The following is a 16,718-nucleotide window of genomic DNA, read 5'->3' as shown; positions in this document are numbered from 1 at the left end:
TTTAATTTTATTTAGATATTTTTTTTTATTTCCTAATATTTGAAATTTTTTTGTTTATGTTTCTATCGTTAGTAGGATTTGTTAACTGTTAACGTATTCGTTAATTTGATACGTCAATTGTGTTATGTCATGTAATGAAATATGTATAATTTTTTAGTTATTTAATAAAGCTCATTTTCTGATGATAAAAAACCATAAAAAATACTTAAAAAATTTGTTTGAAATATATTAAATTATTTGTGGCAGCTTGTAACCCCTAAAAATTGATTTTCTCTATCATGGTAAACACACAAAATTCAGGCCCAGATCGAGCTCAACAACACCGAATCAAGTTTAATATATTCAATTTTTTATATTTTTTATCAGCACATGTTAATTTTTAGTATTGTTAATATTTTTTGTTAGCGGAAAATTTGAACTGACAGCATCTCCATGTTTTTTTACATTCTGATCCAATCACAAAGGAATTGTTATATTTTGTGTGTTTGGGTGTGTTTTGCAAAATTTATTGTAGGTAATCACACTATCACTTTTATAATTCATTTTATTAAAATCTAATGGTGGTAATAAATTACTAATCTTATTCATTAGATTCTAAGAATTTTTTTATCAACAAATATTAATTATTAATTTGTTAGCTTCCATCCATATATATATATATTTCCTTAAATCATTGTCTATTGCTAAGAAAGCATTACAAAAATGTAAAGAAAGCTAACAAAATTTAGGATGTATTGGAGATGTAGAAAAAAAAAAAAAGTAAAATATTGATTTTAAAATCCTCCATTACAACTGTAACCTCTTGTCTTCATTGGGTTGATCCCAATGTGTCGACCAGGTCTAGCCCAACAGACCATGGACCGATCATTACCGATAGATCGCGCTTAGTATTATCTTATCATGTATTAAATATATTTTAACAACATGTCTTGTCCCAATTATATATTAAAGATATAATCATATATTTACTTGATTATATCTTATTTTTATGATTTATGGAGATAAATTATAATTAATTAGAGAATTTTATATAAATCACGTCTTATCGAAAATAACAATAAGAACATAATACACTTTTATAGTTTAGTGTAAGAGATCTTTAACCTTAGGAGAAATCCTGTCTCGAAACAAACAACCATTAAAAAAAGAAAACCAAAATTGTAGCAATTAGAAACCTAATAAAAATAGGAAATTATGACAAAAGAATAAGATTAGAACAGAAGAAAGAAAATAAGAAAACAGCAAAAAGAAAGTGCTGGATATACTTAAGATTTTTATATTTGCACATCAAAATTCTGACATTTTAATAAATAAAAAAAAGACCTGTACTCTTTAAATAATATGAAAGAGATGAATAATTATTTTAATATAATATATTATTATGACTGGGGCCCTACCATTAAGGTGATTGTGGTTCAGCTTCGTGAGCAAACTTGAAAGTTGAAAAGGCTTGTAACGGTTACGCGCCTTTTCGGACCGAACGCACCGTTTTATTGGTTTATGTTCTTCAACGGGAGAAAGTTGTGTCCATTGTTTCCTTCCTCCTATATAAGGTTGACCACTTCAATTTCAAGATCTTTCAAACGCAACACACAGTGAAACGCGCCCTTTCCATTCTACAGGTTAGTTTCTCTCCCTCTCTCTCTGAGAATAACAGCATATATAGTATTTTTATCTTTTATTAATTTTTTGGTGCTTGCAATTTATAACACATAGTTTTGTGAAATGCATTTTTCACTTTGACACTTTGTGATTGATACGTGCATTCGCACAGAAGAAGTGAAAATTAGTCTTTGGGTTTTTTTTTTTTTTTCATTTGTGTTTCATTCACTCATTCAATATCTATCTTAAAATTTCAATTTGAGTCTAACTTAATCTTATAAAATTAACTTATAAAATAAAATTTATTTCTTTATATATTATTTCAACTCTATCAATGTGGGATCTCGAACAATTTTTTGCTGCTTGACTTGAAATTTCGTACATTCGTGTTTCGTCTCAAACTTTAAGGGCCCTTTTCATCTTTTTGGTTTTCATTCGGGCAGTTTCTACTTGTCGTTTTTTGATATTGCCGCGGCAAAACGGTGCCACAGTTGAGCGATATTAATTTACTAGTTATTTAGCCATCAAATTCAAAATCCAGATTCTAAATTCACGTTTATGCATGATAGCATAAAAAGATACGAAATATTTCTTCTTAACAATTTCTTTTTTTATTTATTTGGTTTTGTTTGGAAATCCTTTTGATACCATTTTATGTAATTCAATAGTTGTCGCTGTATAGCAGTCACTTTATTTTAATTGAAAAGAATTATGTAACGGGTGTTTGAGGTTGGATGCTTTCACAGTTTTGTTTTTTTATCTTCCTTTCTATTTTTTATTATTATTATTTAGAAATACTAAATTCGGTCCTATATTTACGTAAAGAATGATAATTGATTGATACGATCCCTTTCATGTGAAGTTGTAAAATATTTTAATGGATTATTTGAAATCCAAAATTGTGATTTACGATAGTGACTTGTTCAGGAAAATAAGGAAAGTTTTCTCATAACCACTTTTTTTTGTCTAATTTGGTAAAATTAGCTGAAAATTAGTGGGTATAAAATTTTAGTAAAAAAAAAAAAGATGAAATATGTTGTTAACTAGCTTTTATATTTCTTGGTTCCCAAGTTTCTCTTTCCTTATATATCCCTTTCAAGCATTAACCCAAATCTTAAATTATTGACACACACTATTAAAAATCGAGGATCTGCCGAGGTAGACTTTCCTTACAAGTTTTTATTCTGTCTCTCTCTGAATTTAATTGTGATTTGTGAAGTGCATATACTGCATACTACCCGGCATGGAGATTTGTGTTTTTGTTTTCCGCGTTAAAAAAGAAGGAAAGAGAATAAGTGGGTATCAATAATGTTTATAGTTTTGCTTCTGCTACAATTAGAAAACCACGATAAGATTTAATTAGCCATCTTCACTCTCTTCCCCGAAGTTAACGTTTTCAAAACTCAAAAGGGCACGATGGAACATGGGTTGATTGGTTTACTTGCCCCAGTTGATTACTTTAGGTTCGAGACATCCAACCAATGGGTCTAAGGTCTAAGGGGTTTTGGCATAGAAAACCAAACCAGTAATCCCTTTGTCTTCAAAGAATCAAAAGACTGGGTGTTGTCCAGAAAAAAAGAACAAATAATTATTTGCAATTAAATCAAAACTGAATGTAAATATTTAGGAGTGTGAATTATATTGAAAACCAATCGTCATAATTCCCAGTGTACCGTTACACCCTTTATAATATAAGCAGCCAACCAGAAATTATTCATATTCATTCTTGTCCCAAACAAACATTTTGATTTTGTAGTCCTCTACTGAAAAACAACCTTTTGCTTTGTTGGTCAAATTTATATCTTAATTTCCACATGCGAAGCATATATGGCATGCTTCAGCTTCTCAATTTATTTCTTATTCTGGGTTTCGTCCTTTATTTTTTCAGTGATTGTGTGGAACATGATCTCCATAAGTTATGAAACATATAGTTTATGGTAGCAAAAGTTGATTAATTTTATGGTGTGTTTGATAATGCAGGCTTGGTCATTGCAGAACTTGGACATAAAATTCTGATAAATTTCTCAAATGGATCACAGGAGTCGACTTCTTGTTTTAATTTTATTCTCATTCTTATTAAGAGGTGAGTCATGGGGTTGGTTTTCATCATCTAAGGAGACTCCCTCTGGTGACAAGACTCAAGCAGGCAATTTTAAAGGTTCTAGTGCTGAGTTCTCTGTTGATTCCTTCAACGACCATAAGGGAGTGAAGTTAATACAAAATGCTAAGAAGAAAATGATTAGCTCAAACTCGTGTTGGCAAAATGCTTACCAACATCTTTTTGCTGGATGTTCTGAAATCTTGGCTATTGATGAGAAGAGGTCTAGATTGGCTTGGCACCTAAGTGATTGCTTTCAGAGGGATTCTGGCAGGTCTCCTTTTCCCCATTGTGAACCCAAATCTTCCATTGCTGTTTGCTCAAGATCCTTAGATGACCTTGCCCATAAGGTTTACCTTGAATTCTACCTCGAAACCAACACCATTTGTTATCAGTTGCAGTTAAGTGCAATTTCTTTTCCCAATTCATATTTCTTTTCTTATTTGTGTTCTTTTCTTTTTATTTTGATTTGTTTGTCTCAACATGACTAATGTTTTATATACTTTTTTAGGGCACACGCATTCAAATATGAAACTGAGAGACTTGTGACTGAATTAAAAACTTCAGCCCAGTATGTCGAGGACAAGCTAGATAGCATTGAAGAGAAATCAGAACATCTATTACAAGGCTCAAGACAGATTCATGATTCTCTTAATTCACTTGATAGCCACACAAAACAAGTAGCTCAAACTGCTAAAAATCTGGAAGGTCACATTGATTCTGTATTAACACATTCGAGGAGTGTTTACGAGCAAACTACAAAAATTGCACTATCACAGATACAATTAAAAGAAGGGCAAGAGAATATGAAGAGAAGCTTGGAGGATGGGGTAGCAATGCTCAAAGACTCTTACAATTATTTGGGCAAAGAAATTGAAAAATTAAGAAATGAAGCCATTGAGATTGAGAATGAGGTAATTAAAGTTGGAGATGCTATGTCATCAAGGATGGACAACCTGCAAAGCAAAGCTGAAGATATTGGGAATATGGCTGGGATTTCCTTAGATAAGCAGCAACAACTCTTAGACGGACAATCCACAGCGCTTGAGGGCCTAAACTCATTGACTGAGTTTCAATCCAAAGCACTAGAAGAGAGCAGGTAGATAAGTTAACTCTCAAAATATTTGAATTCAGAAATTATATTTGAATAAAATGTTGAGCTCGTTGATGTATTGCAGGAAAACCCTACAATATTTTGCTGAATATGGGCATAGACAACATGAAGAGCTTATTCAGCGTCAACAACAAATTCAAGGATTTCATGATCGTTTAATGGAAAACTCAAGGGAAATATTGTCTTCTCAGGTTTAGAATTTCTTGTAGACTATTGGTTTTATATAAATGAATTCTTAATGAATTTTTAACAAGGAATTTCTATTTCTACTTTACAGGAATCTTTTGAATCAAAGCAGGCTTCCATGTTTGTTGTTTTAGACAGGATTTTTGCTTTGCAAAATACCTTGTTACTTGAATCAAGAATGATCAAAGCTTTCTTCGTTTATTCCATTTTAATCTTTGTCATCTTCATGTTGACAAGTACGAAGCAAACATACAATATCAGGCCATTCCTATATATTGGTATGTATACCAATTAGTGCTTTCAGTTTATAAACCTCTAATTAATTGTTTGACTAAATATCATTGGCTTTTTACAGAGCTCTGTGCTACTCTCTTTGCGGAAGTACTCATTATCCGTTTAACAAGTGATAACATTGAGCACCAAACCTCGATAATAAACATTGCCCGATTATTTTTCATGGTAACAGCTTTAGTTCAACTTCTACATGCCATTTTCACATACAAGTAAGTGTACAAATATTAGAAGTTGGCTATTCAAATGTAAATTTTATATCTTAAAGAATTTCTTGTTAATCATGCAGGAATTATGAGACCTTGAACCATCAAATGCTGTTAACTCTGATAAACAAGGTTAACAGCATGCAAAAAGAAAAGGAGTTGTCATGGGACTTGGATACTACTGATTATGAGGATTGGTCTGAATGGATAGATGCCGATTTACCCGATGATGTGAATTACCTTGATGATCCTGACTATATGCTTCCACAAGTAGTTGCAGAGAATTCAATCACAGTTACAAAAAATTATAATCTACGTAATCACAATCTTTTTCATTGATTGTTACCACCCCAATACTAATTTAGTAATTAGAATTTTGATGTCATCAGTGCATGTCACTTTATTCTGTTAACTAGTTTCATGATTTTGGATTATGTACGTACTATTGTATGTGTAACTTGTTATTTCACTACATATGAAGTTTGGTATATATAGTGGGGAGATACTAATATACGTAAATATAAATATAGTTGGCAACTTATGATGACTTAAATCTATGTACCAGAATTAGTTGTGGTTAAGGGCAGTTGACTTCTCAGAATTTTTGCTAAAATTATGCACCTTCAGTCTGATGGTAGATTTTGCAAGTTTTATCTAAGTTCTTTATCAGATACACTCGTCAAATTTGTGGAACTTAAGTTCAAAACCTACACCAACATCAAATTTGTAAATTTCTATTTTTTTGCAACCTGCTGCTGCATCCAGAAATTATACAATGATTTCTCCTCTAAAGTTTCCTCCTCATCTCTCTACCTCAGCATCCCCTAATCAGTTACAGTTTTCATTGAACCAAAGTTCATTTCTTATAATTAATCAGTTACAGTTAAATTCTATTTTTCGTAAGTTTACTAGCGACTAAATTGATAAAAACTATAATTAATGGAAATTGACTTATAAATTATCATACATAATACTTACAGTAACATACGTGAAACTGATATGTATCTCTTTTTACAATCACTCTGCTCTTCTCGAAACTGATTGGGAATAGCAGTTCCAAAAGATGGCTTATCTTGTTACAATTCATGACTTATCTATTCCAATTTTCAAACACTCGGTTGGCTTAAGGGTGTTTCTGATGGCGGCATTAATTAAGGGTGTTTGATGAAGGATCTTTTGAATTAATAACAACATGCTTTGCAACCATCTATCTACAAGTTGAGTCTTTCTACTGATTTGGTAGAGGGTTTAGATCCACAATCTCTAATACCTGCAACAAGCCTAGAAAACTCTTGCACCATTAGAGCCTCTTGTAGGAGCTTATTGGCCTCATGAACTTCCTCCGGTCTCACATTCCACCCGATGTAAAGATCAACAAACTTAGCACCGTATGGGACTATGAAGTCCCTGAGATGCAGAGAGCCATTGGAACCACACATGGCCAGGTCCATGGAAGTGTGGGAAAGAAAGGAGCAGTTAATGGTTGCAAGTGTTTTTGGTTTGGTTGATCCCACAGCAAAGAGGCTGTGATGGACATGTTGACTCCGGCGTCGTTTCTCGTGGAATCAGGAAGAGCAGTGACAGAGATTGCTAGTTTGTATCCCTTTGCCCACAAGGAAGCACCAATGCAGTACCATGCCAAGTCACCAAGTGCACCAAGACCATCCAACTCTGGCTTTGCTCTCTAGGAATTCAGGTGTTGCTGGCATTGTTAATGTGCTGTGGATCTTCAAAACATTGCAAATTATAAATGTGTGTGAGACTTAAATATATTTTTCATATCCGTAATATATTCATTTTTCAATTTGTTATATGATATTTTTAATTTTTTATTTTTAATATTTGTACTAGTTTAAATCTATTAAGTGATAAGGTGATATTTTATTAGCTTGTGATGTCATAAGTCATAAGAAGTATTGTTTTGTCAACTTTATGTATAGTTGCACAACTGAGTCATGAAGTGGCTCACAAGTAGTCCTTTTAATCTTCCTTTTTGCTTCTTGTATGCAGGATACATTTATGGATCTCAAAACGATATGATACATTTGAAAACTTAGTGTTTGTTTTACTTGGTAGGTACTGTGCAATTTACCTTCTCATCTTACTGGAAGCATGCAAGGACTATAATTATTATAGCAGAGAGGTTTCCAGCTTCGTGCTATCTAGGTTTCATTCTTAATGCAGTTGTTCTATGTATCCAATTATTTATTTTTCCCCCTTTTTCAGGAGGCAGCAGGGGGAATTCGAATTTGTGCAGAGCTTGGAACACATCAGTTGAAGCCTTTTGTCAATAGTATCTCGTTTGTTCCATAATTTGCAATATTATTAATAATTTCACAATTAAGATATTTTTTGTCCTTTTTAGGAATATTGTCAGAACTCGGTATTTTGATAAAAATCCAAGTCCACTTAATGAAAAAGCGCATGATATTGCAATTTCTGCTCTAGGAAGTATTTGTGAATTCCATCGTGAAAGCATTGATGGCTCTAGGGTAATATTTTTCTTCTGTCTATTGTCATCTTTAGAGGTTACGCTATTTCTTAGCCTTTTGTTCAATTTTTTTTGTCAGAAAATAATTCAGTATAATCTCTAATAAAACTAAACTTAGCAATTTTATTCACTAATTGTTTATACAATCCAAACTTAATTAAGATTTTATGATCCCAACTAATCCCATTTTTTATATGTTAGAGTTGACATTACAAATCTAGAATTAAAATTTCCATTCTAAGTTTTTTTTTTTTTTTCTACTTAGTAGACTGCATTCACCTGTTATGTATAAATACTCTCCCTGCAGAACATACAAAGTTCTTTTCAAGTTCTGACTACGACGTGAGTCAGCAATTCCACTTGTTAGCTGGGAGGGCCTAGATTGCTTACGTGATGTCTGTATTCTGAAATTTGATTTCAGTTGTATCGTACTCAAATTATGTATAATAAATATTACTTATCGCTTGTACCTTTTAACATAATTTATGAATTTCTTACGTGGTTAATACTCTAGGCATTACGAAATAAAGAAGGGTGAGTGAGAAATGAATAAGCTTAGCACACAGATTTCACTACTGGTCTGCGACCATTTTTATGTTTAGCCAGAACTAAGCTTACTGATTTCAAGATGATGATGTATCTGAATCTGATCAAGTTATGTTTGTTCAATTGGTGACCGCTGACCATATACAAAATAAGGAAAAGAAAGTACTATTTTTTTTAACCTTTTATACTTGCATATGGTTCCTGCCTGGTTAAGTTTTTTGCCACTTAGAAATGATTTGATTGAAGCCAAACTTATGCATGACAGCTTTCTTTAGTGGTTGCAAGGTGAGGAAGTATAAAAGGTTTATTTTTGGTTAAATTAATTTTTTTTCTCTAATTTATTTATTACGTAAGTTTGATGTAGTTTTCTAAGTTTTTAAATTGATTCAAATTTAATTCTTTTGTTTAAATTAAATTAATCATGTTAGAGAATCTGTATTTTCTAACAGTTTAAAATCATTTGATGATAATTTTAAATCAATATAATTTCTTAATACCATTGATTTAATTTAGATGCTAGGACCAAATTGAACACCCACAAAAATTAAAAGATCAAATTAAATTTAAAATATAAATTAGAGGTTAAAAAATTAATTTAACTTTTTTTTTTGAAATATTAGCTTTCAATACAAGCAGGTTTGATTAACGAAATGCTTTAATTTTCAGATTTGATAAGGACCTTTTAGGAGCTGATAGTCAAAACTTTATCAACATTATTTTGGTGCTTCTTGAGGTGAGTTATCCACGTTTATATACCTATTTGTCCGATTTCATTATTTCTTTATTGTCTGCCAATTTTGAGATGTTTACACGCTTGAAAGGTATCGATTTTACTTTGCATTCTTGTTTAAAGAATATCTAGGACATTGAAAATCAATTAGATTACCATGACTCATTTACGCCACAGAAAGTCCATCATTTTTGGGTTTCATTTTGATGTCCTTTTCATAGTCTCCACATCAAGCAGAGATGAATTGATTTTTATGCTGCTTGAATCAAGGAAGTTTACAAAGATTGCAGTTACATTCTCGTGTAGACAAATGTTGTAAGTTCATAATTTCATGCATTGCCCTATGGAATAACATTTGGCATCCATAAACAAGCATGGATATAGTAAGGTTGCTGCTTGTGACAAATTCTAATAGATGAAAACCGCCTCTCCAGTCAAGGGCAGTAAGGCTGAGAACATTCTGGTGCAAAAAACACTTTTTTTTTTTTTATGTAATTGTTATAAAATGGAAAGCATAATTTGGTTGATAATGAATTATGAAATTTGAGTTTATAATGTTAGTTTTATATCATAGAACAATTTGTTAACTTTGTACACATTATAAACATGATTTTTAAAATTTATTGAATATTGATCACTTTATATGTTCATCCATATCAGGTGGAATATATTTTCATTACAGATTATTGATAAGGGTCACAAATTAGCTACAGCAGGTGGATAATTTGCTGAGGCAGCTTGGGTGGGGCATTCCACGTAGTGCGTTTGATACAATTTTTTCATGGCCACGCCTCGTGTTCAAGCCTGTTGTGCATCTTCCTCCTCTGCTTCTACCACGAAGTTGGCAGAGACAACGGGAAATAAGATAATGGTGGTTGTGGATTCTAGCTTTGAAGCTAAAGGGGCTCTTGAATGGGGGGCACTCTCTCTCACACTTTTCAGAGCCAGGACAATGTTGTTCTTGTTCATGTGGCCAGACCCACCCGGGAAGGTCAGAAGTAATACTATTGTTTTCTGTTTGCACCTTATTCTAAACTATGATGCACATGGACAGAATTTAATCAAGGATAAAATATAATCTTTTTGGTTTCAGTTTATCTTCTGAGATCAAATTAGTTCTTTTATCAATTTATCAATCTAATTTGATTAATTTAGTAACGTGTAACTAACTATTAAAGATGCCACATCAATAATTCTTTGTTATCTCAGTTAAAATTAAGATGATAAGCAAAAAATTTCACAAGAGTACTAATTTAGTCTAACAAAAACATAAAAAATCAAAATAGAATTTTTTAAACTTAGTAAGCAAATTAATACCTAAAATAAAAGTGTATCCATTTTTTTTTAATTATAAGATTTTTTTTAATAAATTTATGTTTCTTAAGAAAAATAATTAATTTAGTTAATCATATTAAATATTTTAATTATATGGAGTATTATTTCAAAATTATATTTTTTTATTTCTCTATCCATCTAATTATTTTTCATTAATATTTTGAGAGAATAATTAAGTAAAGATAAGTAGAAAAAATAATTAATACATTTAAAAATTAGAAAATAATATTATAAAAAATGTCTTATAATTAAGAATGGAGAGAGTATTTTAGTCTTGAATTAAATACTTATAAGATTTTATGACATGAGAGTTTATTTTGGATGCTTGATTATTGTAAACTAAAAAGAGAGTGTACAAGATAATTTTGTACAAGTTTTTACAAATGCCGCAAGAGAAAAAAAGTAAAATTGTGTTTAAAAATGATGTTCCAATTTCCAAGGAACTGAATCTGGTTCGAAGTTTAATGTGAAAAGCATGTGCGAGATGAAGAGAGCCGGGGTAAGTTAAGTTTGGAGGAGTGTTATTGTTTTTCTTCTGGTGAATTGGACATGCATATATGTAGGACAAAAGGTAATTAACACGTTGTGAGTTGATGGGTTTTAAGGTGCTAGTGAATGTGGTGATGCTTGAAGGTGCTATAGTGCAAGAGGCAAAGAACAAATTCAATTTTTATGATTGAAAGGAAGTTAAAAACAGGAAATGGTGCGTTATTGGAAACTAGAGAATAGAAAGCTAAAAACTCAGAAGCATTGTTTGGTTGTTGATGTTGAGCAATGACAATGAACATAGTGCCGAATCAAATGAAATTAATAAAATGGACACAAATTCATTTGTTATGCCAACAAAATTCGACCAACATACGGACAAGGATGGATTCTGGATTTTTGACATTTTCTTTTTTCCACTTTAACATATTTTCCTGTTTTCCCAAATTTTTTTAATCCATTGTTAAGATTAAAAAATGAAGAAGAAGAAGAAGAACAAGTGCTAATATGCCATGCCATCTCAAAAGACAGCACATGCGATCACGTGATGTGAGGGCATGCCTGGTGGCTCATAAAGGTTCATCAACTAACATGACTCGTTCAATAAAAAGATTCAATTGTGTCGTATCCTCTTAAAATACACTAAATATGTATATTGTTAAATGTACTCATGTTAAAAAATAAATGTGTATACATCAGTAAATTAAGGGTATTTTTTGTTATTGACAATTATTTCTTAATATTAAATATATTTATTAAAATATACCTATGTATTAAATGTAAAAAAATATTTTTATATTTAATATTTATAATAAATAAATATTTAATATTTATATAATATAAATATTTATTATTAAATATTTAAAATATACCTACATACTTTTGACGTAAGGAAAAAGTATTTATTTATTTTTACTAGAATATTTAAGTATTTATTGAAATATAAGAAAAATGAAATATTACTACATTATTAAGATTAAGACGTTAGTACTGATTAAATAAATACTCATTTAATATTTATATTATATATAAGTATTTATTATAAATAAATAAATTTTAGTAATAAATATTTATTTTGTGTAATAATGAATGTGTAAAAGAGTTTTGATTTATTTTATTATAAGAAATAAGAGTGTGGAGCGATGTTAATAATGTCTGGTTGTGTATGTAGGTTTTTCACTTGATCTCTCAAATGAATCCACATTTGTGTCCTTCCCAATTATTTAATTTTCCGAGTGAGTTGGAATCGGAGTGGATGTGGATTGGGTGGTGAACCGGTGAAAGATGCGACGACGGGCTGCCGAGTATCGGCGCCCGGCACGACGGAGGTTTTCATATTGGATCTGGCTTCTCCTTGCTTTCTCCTCCATCCTCGCTTTGCTCCTTTTCCTTCTCCAACACAATCACCACCACCAAGATCCGCTTCATCATCCTTTGTCAGTGAGTCAAAAACTTTTCTCTTTAATTTATTTAATGAATCCCACTAGATCCTAATTTTAATCATCATTCACTACCTTAGCTTCACGCCCTTAAGTAAGTCATCAAGAGTTTTAGTAGGATAAGTTTCACAATGCCATCTATGCCTTGGCTGGATGGGTTTTTGAACCTCTAGGACTCTATTTTGGATTTGGGTACACTGGAATTTGTGTTGAATCCTATTGGAAATTGGAAATGGGAGGTCAAGAAAAATGGTTGTGGTTAAATCAGCCAAGATACTGATTTTCAAGGGACAAGTGTAAAAAGAGCGTTTTTTTAATTTTGAAAGGGAAGAGACTGAAGAACTGATTACTGTAGGTACAAATTGTTTAGTTATTTACTACTAAAATGAGAAACTGGCACTAATTACTAGGTTTGTAAACTGTTCAGTATTTACTTGCACATCATTCCCCTTGCAACTGTTCACTCGCATGCATGACCCAATCTTCAGAAATTGCTATATGTCAATTTCACATGCAGCCATAGTTTCTCATTTCACCAAAACCAGTGACTTGTTTCTATAGTCATTCTACTTTGCAACATCAACCTATTACCATTTGTCTGCCTTGTGTATCACGCTTATTGTGTATCTCCTGTTCAATTGACCTGTTTCCAGATATCTAGTTATACCATCTGATCATCTTTTCACCACTCTAGCAATTTTAGAGTTATTTATTATGTTTGGTATTATATCATCTTCCATTATTATGCTAGTTATCTCAAGCTCTTTCAAGTCATCCATCAATCAGGAAAATATCTGAAACCATGACATGCTATTCAGGGAATTTCTTCATCAATATTTGTTCAGTCTGGATAAACTTATCAATAATCACTTATAGGAGAAGGAAACACAAAGGTAAAATAAATCAAACTTCTCTCATAAGTAATAAATTGAAATCAACTTATGCTCCTCACTGTTTTCATTTAACTTCTCCAATACTTGAGGTGAATAACTTGATTTTAACTTATTAGAGATGTTTGATTTATTTTACCTTCATATTTTTTCTATAATTCTTCACACTACTATGTCAGTTACGTCTTAAGGCCCATATATCTCAGTTACTGTTGCTACTCTTCAGTTATTATCACTTTCTGTTGTTACAAGTATTCCCTTATCTCCCCTTTTTGGATACTGATGGAGCATGTGACTTCCATTGCAGGAGAGAAATGCAAGAGTTGAACATTTTGCTAAGGAGGGTTTCAATTTTACTGAAGAGATTTTAAGTGTAACATCATTTTCGCGACAGTTAGCAGAACAAATGATTCTGGCCAAGGTTTATGTGGTTATTGCCAAAGAACACAACAATCTTCACCTTGCCTGGCAGCTTAGCTCAAAGATCAGAAGTTGTCAGCTTTTGCTTTCAAAAGCTGCCATGACTGGTGAGCCTGTCACATTGGAGGAAGCAGAGCCAATTATTAAAAGCCTTTCTTTTCTAATGTTTAAGGCACAAGATATCCATTATGACATTGCAACCACAATAGTGACTATGAAATCGCACATTCAAGCTCTTGAAGAGCGTGCCAATGCAGCAATAGTTCAAAGCACTGTGTTTGGTCAAATAGCAGCGGAAGCAGTACCTAAGAGTCTTCATTGTCTAAATGTGAAACTCATGTCTGATTGGCTAAAGATGCCATCCCTGCAAGAATTCTCAGATGAGAGGAAAAACTCCCCACGGCTTGTGGACAACAATCTATATCATTTCTGCATATTTTCAGATAATGTTCTGGCAACATCTGTAGTTGTAAACTCAACTGTCTCCAATGCGGATCATCCTAAGCAATTAGTCTTTCACATTGTCACTAATGGAATCAATTATGGAGCAATGCAAGCATGGTTCCTAAATAATGACTTTAAAGGAGCCACCATAGAGGTACAAAACATTGAGGAGTTTCATTGGTTGAACGCATCTTATTCTCCTCTTTACAAGCAGCTCCTCAATCCTGATTCACAAACCTTCTACTTTGGAGCATATCAAGATTTAAATGATGAACCCAAAATGCGGAATCCCAAGTATTTGTCTTTACTGAATCATCTCCGGTTTTACATCCCTGAGATTTATCCGCAACTTGAGAAGGTTGTCTTCCTGGATGATGACCTTGTTGTCCAGAAGGATCTGACCCCTCTTTTCTCTCTGGATTTGCATGGGAATGTGAATGGTGCAGTTGAAACTTGTCTGGAAGCATTTCATCGTTACTACAAGTATCTCAACTTCTCAAACTCAATTATTAGCTCGAGGTTTGATCCGCAGGCATGTGCTTGGGCATTTGGTATGAACATTTTTGACTTGGTTGCATGGCGGAAGGCAAACGTGACCACAAGATATCACTATTGGCAAGAGCAGAATGCTGATGGGACTCTCTGGAAGCTGGGGACACTTCCTCCTGCTCTTCTTTGTTTTTATGGTTTGACAGAGCCACTTGACAGAAGATGGCATGTTTTAGGATTGGGTTATGACCTAAATATTGACAACCGCCTCATTGAAAGTGCAGCAGTTATTCACTTCAATGGGAACATGAAGCCATGGTTGAAGTTAGCTATAGGAAGGTATAAGCCACTATGGGACAAGTACGTAAATCAAAGTCACCCTCATCTTCAAGGTTGTGTCACAAGTTGAAATGCACTACTTCTCGATATCTGATGGATTATGCAATCTCAGATTATTTTATATTCTTGATCTGTGGTTGCCTTAATGTAGAGTCAGAAGTAGAAAATTTTGACTTTGCTAGGAATATTTTTTCACCCCTTCTCTTTCCTTTTCCCCAATTTTTCTTTTGAATTAGTCTTGAAAGAGAACAGAATGATTTCTTATACACTACAAAGTTGATATGCGTTAGGTGAAGAGATGTGGGAGAATCCATTTTTGGCCGGTGGGGCTATCTTTTCCCCTTCTGCAAGTGGTAGAATGATTGTTCTTTAGTAATTCTTGTAATAATTTATCAGCTCTTTCAAATAGCAATGTAATCGAATGAAAAACATTTTTTCACCTTCTCTCTCATGTTATTCGTTATAGAAATCATACAGTAACTCCCTGTTGCCAGGAGGTGACCGGATCTTTATTTGCTAAACCAACTATAATTTGTTGGTTGGGTGTTGTAGTCCTTTAAGAAATAAGTATCATTGTCAAGGAAAAGACAAACCAATTCAAAACTGAATCTAATATCACTGTTGATTTTAGGCAACTGTTGGAACAAGAGAAGGATTGAGGAACAAACCTGGAAGAAAATTTTAGTAGGACAATGACAACAACGGTTACCATTTCAATTCCTCGGTTTTAATTCACATAATAATAACAGAACTGGGTAACATAGCATGTTTGGAACAACGTCGTGGATCATATACGACACTCAATAACGTGTCAAATCACTCAAATGATGATGCAGAACTTATAATAGAATGATGTCAAAACTGTGTTAACTACTTTGTGTTTTGTTGTCAGCTTAATATTTGGTTAAATTGTACCTTTGTTTCCTCTCAATGTGTTATATATAATCTTTGTTTAAATTGTATTTTTAAACTGTGATTCACCGATTAACATTATAATTATTACTAAAAACCATTATAATTGTTGAAAATAAATTTTTAAATATAACATACTTTCAAATGGATTAGTTAGATTTCCATCCTTAAAAATATTTAATGGATGAACGGGATGGTTTTCATTAAATAGGTGATAGTCTCATAAATTTTTGAGGATGTTGGAATGGGCCAACACAACTCAACCCAACAAAAACACTTCACCCTAGGATTTCATCCTTTAACCTAACTCTAAATGTCACTCTAGTGGCAATTTTTGTTCTTAGTACTTACTGTGGTACATAATCAAATAGATAAAATGAGAGTTCCTTCGGTTTAAGGTAGCGAATTATATATTGGTCCTTTTCTCAAATAGGGAAATCTCTTCCATTGAAGGCACTAGTTCTATCACACATTATTAGAAGTTTGCGTGGCAAGGCATTTTAGACAAAGGTGGTTTTTCACAACTTTCCCTGTCAATAATTAATAGATTCAAATTAATCTGATTCGATCTCATCATTCCTAAATTAACCAGTGGTTGGAGAAATAAACCATGGCAGATAAGTTTTTTTCCCTTTATCTTACCACGCCAAAGCTAACATTTTATCACATTAGCAAAACTTTTCAGCAACTTCTATTTTTG

The 16,718-nt window shown here is 32.5% G+C and overlaps 2 protein-coding genes and 2 pseudogenes across 5 annotated transcripts; 3 read left to right on the top strand and 1 right to left on the bottom strand.

Annotated features, from left to right (window-relative positions):
• The first annotated feature begins 514 nt into the window (after nt 1-514).
• On the top strand, nt 515-6,101 carry LOC100792191 (protein GAMETE EXPRESSED 1). 3 transcript variants are annotated; one of them, XM_003525579.5, is made up of 7 exons: nt 515-1,622; nt 3,583-4,100; nt 4,212-4,799; nt 4,879-5,005; nt 5,092-5,278; nt 5,356-5,503; nt 5,581-6,101. In XM_003525579.5, the coding sequence occupies exons 2-7, from the start codon at nt 3,631-3,633 to the stop codon at nt 5,834-5,836; spliced, it is 1,776 nt and encodes a 591-aa protein (XP_003525627.1). In that variant the 5' UTR covers nt 515-1,622; nt 3,583-3,630; the 3' UTR covers nt 5,837-6,101. The 3 variants fall into 3 exon arrangements, with proteins under 3 accessions (XP_003525627.1, XP_014630895.1, XP_040871796.1); XM_014775409.2 differs by lacking the exon at nt 515-1,622 and adding an exon at nt 2,724-2,760; XM_041015862.1 differs by lacking the exon at nt 515-1,622 and having other exon boundaries at nt 2,854-4,100.
• A 519-nt stretch (nt 6,102-6,620) lies between these two features.
• Nucleotides 6,621-9,430, bottom strand: LOC100792721 (uncharacterized oxidoreductase At4g09670-like; annotated as a pseudogene).
• A 615-nt stretch (nt 9,431-10,045) lies between these two features.
• LOC113001696 (uncharacterized) lies at nt 10,046-11,279 on the top strand (annotated as a pseudogene).
• A 943-nt stretch (nt 11,280-12,222) lies between these two features.
• On the top strand, nt 12,223-15,545 carry LOC100798878 (hexosyltransferase GAUT11). 2 transcript variants are annotated; one of them, XM_003524444.5, is made up of 2 exons: nt 12,223-12,525; nt 13,722-15,545. In XM_003524444.5, the coding sequence occupies exons 1-2, from the start codon at nt 12,370-12,372 to the stop codon at nt 15,174-15,176; spliced, it is 1,611 nt and encodes a 536-aa protein (XP_003524492.1). In that variant the 5' UTR covers nt 12,223-12,369; the 3' UTR covers nt 15,177-15,545. The 2 variants fall into 2 exon arrangements, with proteins under 2 accessions (XP_003524492.1, XP_040871795.1); XM_041015861.1 differs by lacking the exon at nt 12,223-12,525 and adding an exon at nt 13,281-13,417.
• Nucleotides 15,546-16,718: the final 1,173 nt, after the last annotated feature.

This window comes from Glycine max, chromosome 5 (assembly GCF_000004515.6).
Source record: "Glycine max cultivar Williams 82 chromosome 5, Glycine_max_v4.0, whole genome shotgun sequence".
NCBI classification, from domain to species: domain Eukaryota; kingdom Viridiplantae; phylum Streptophyta; class Magnoliopsida; order Fabales; family Fabaceae; genus Glycine; species Glycine max.
The sequence above is the reverse complement of the archived record's forward strand: the minus strand, read 5'-3'. Positions and strand labels throughout refer to the sequence as shown.

Bases quoted from the DNA above. Each gene is read 5' to 3' on its own strand.
- LOC100792191 (XM_003525579.5), top strand. From the start codon at position 3,631: ATGGATCACAGGAGTCGACTTCTTGTTTTAATTTTATTCTCATTCTTA. The intron at 4,800-4,878 runs GTAGATAAGTTA...GATGTATTGCAG, and splicing joins AAAGCACTAGAAGAGAGCAG to GAAAACCCTACAATATTTTG. The intron at 5,279-5,355 runs GTATGTATACCA...GGCTTTTTACAG, and splicing joins CAGGCCATTCCTATATATTG to AGCTCTGTGCTACTCTCTTT.
- LOC100798878 (XM_003524444.5), top strand. From the start codon at position 12,370: ATGCGACGACGGGCTGCCGAGTATCGGCGCCCGGCACGACGGAGGTTT. The intron at 12,526-13,721 runs GTGAGTCAAAAA...CTTCCATTGCAG, and splicing joins CGCTTCATCATCCTTTGTCA to GAGAGAAATGCAAGAGTTGA.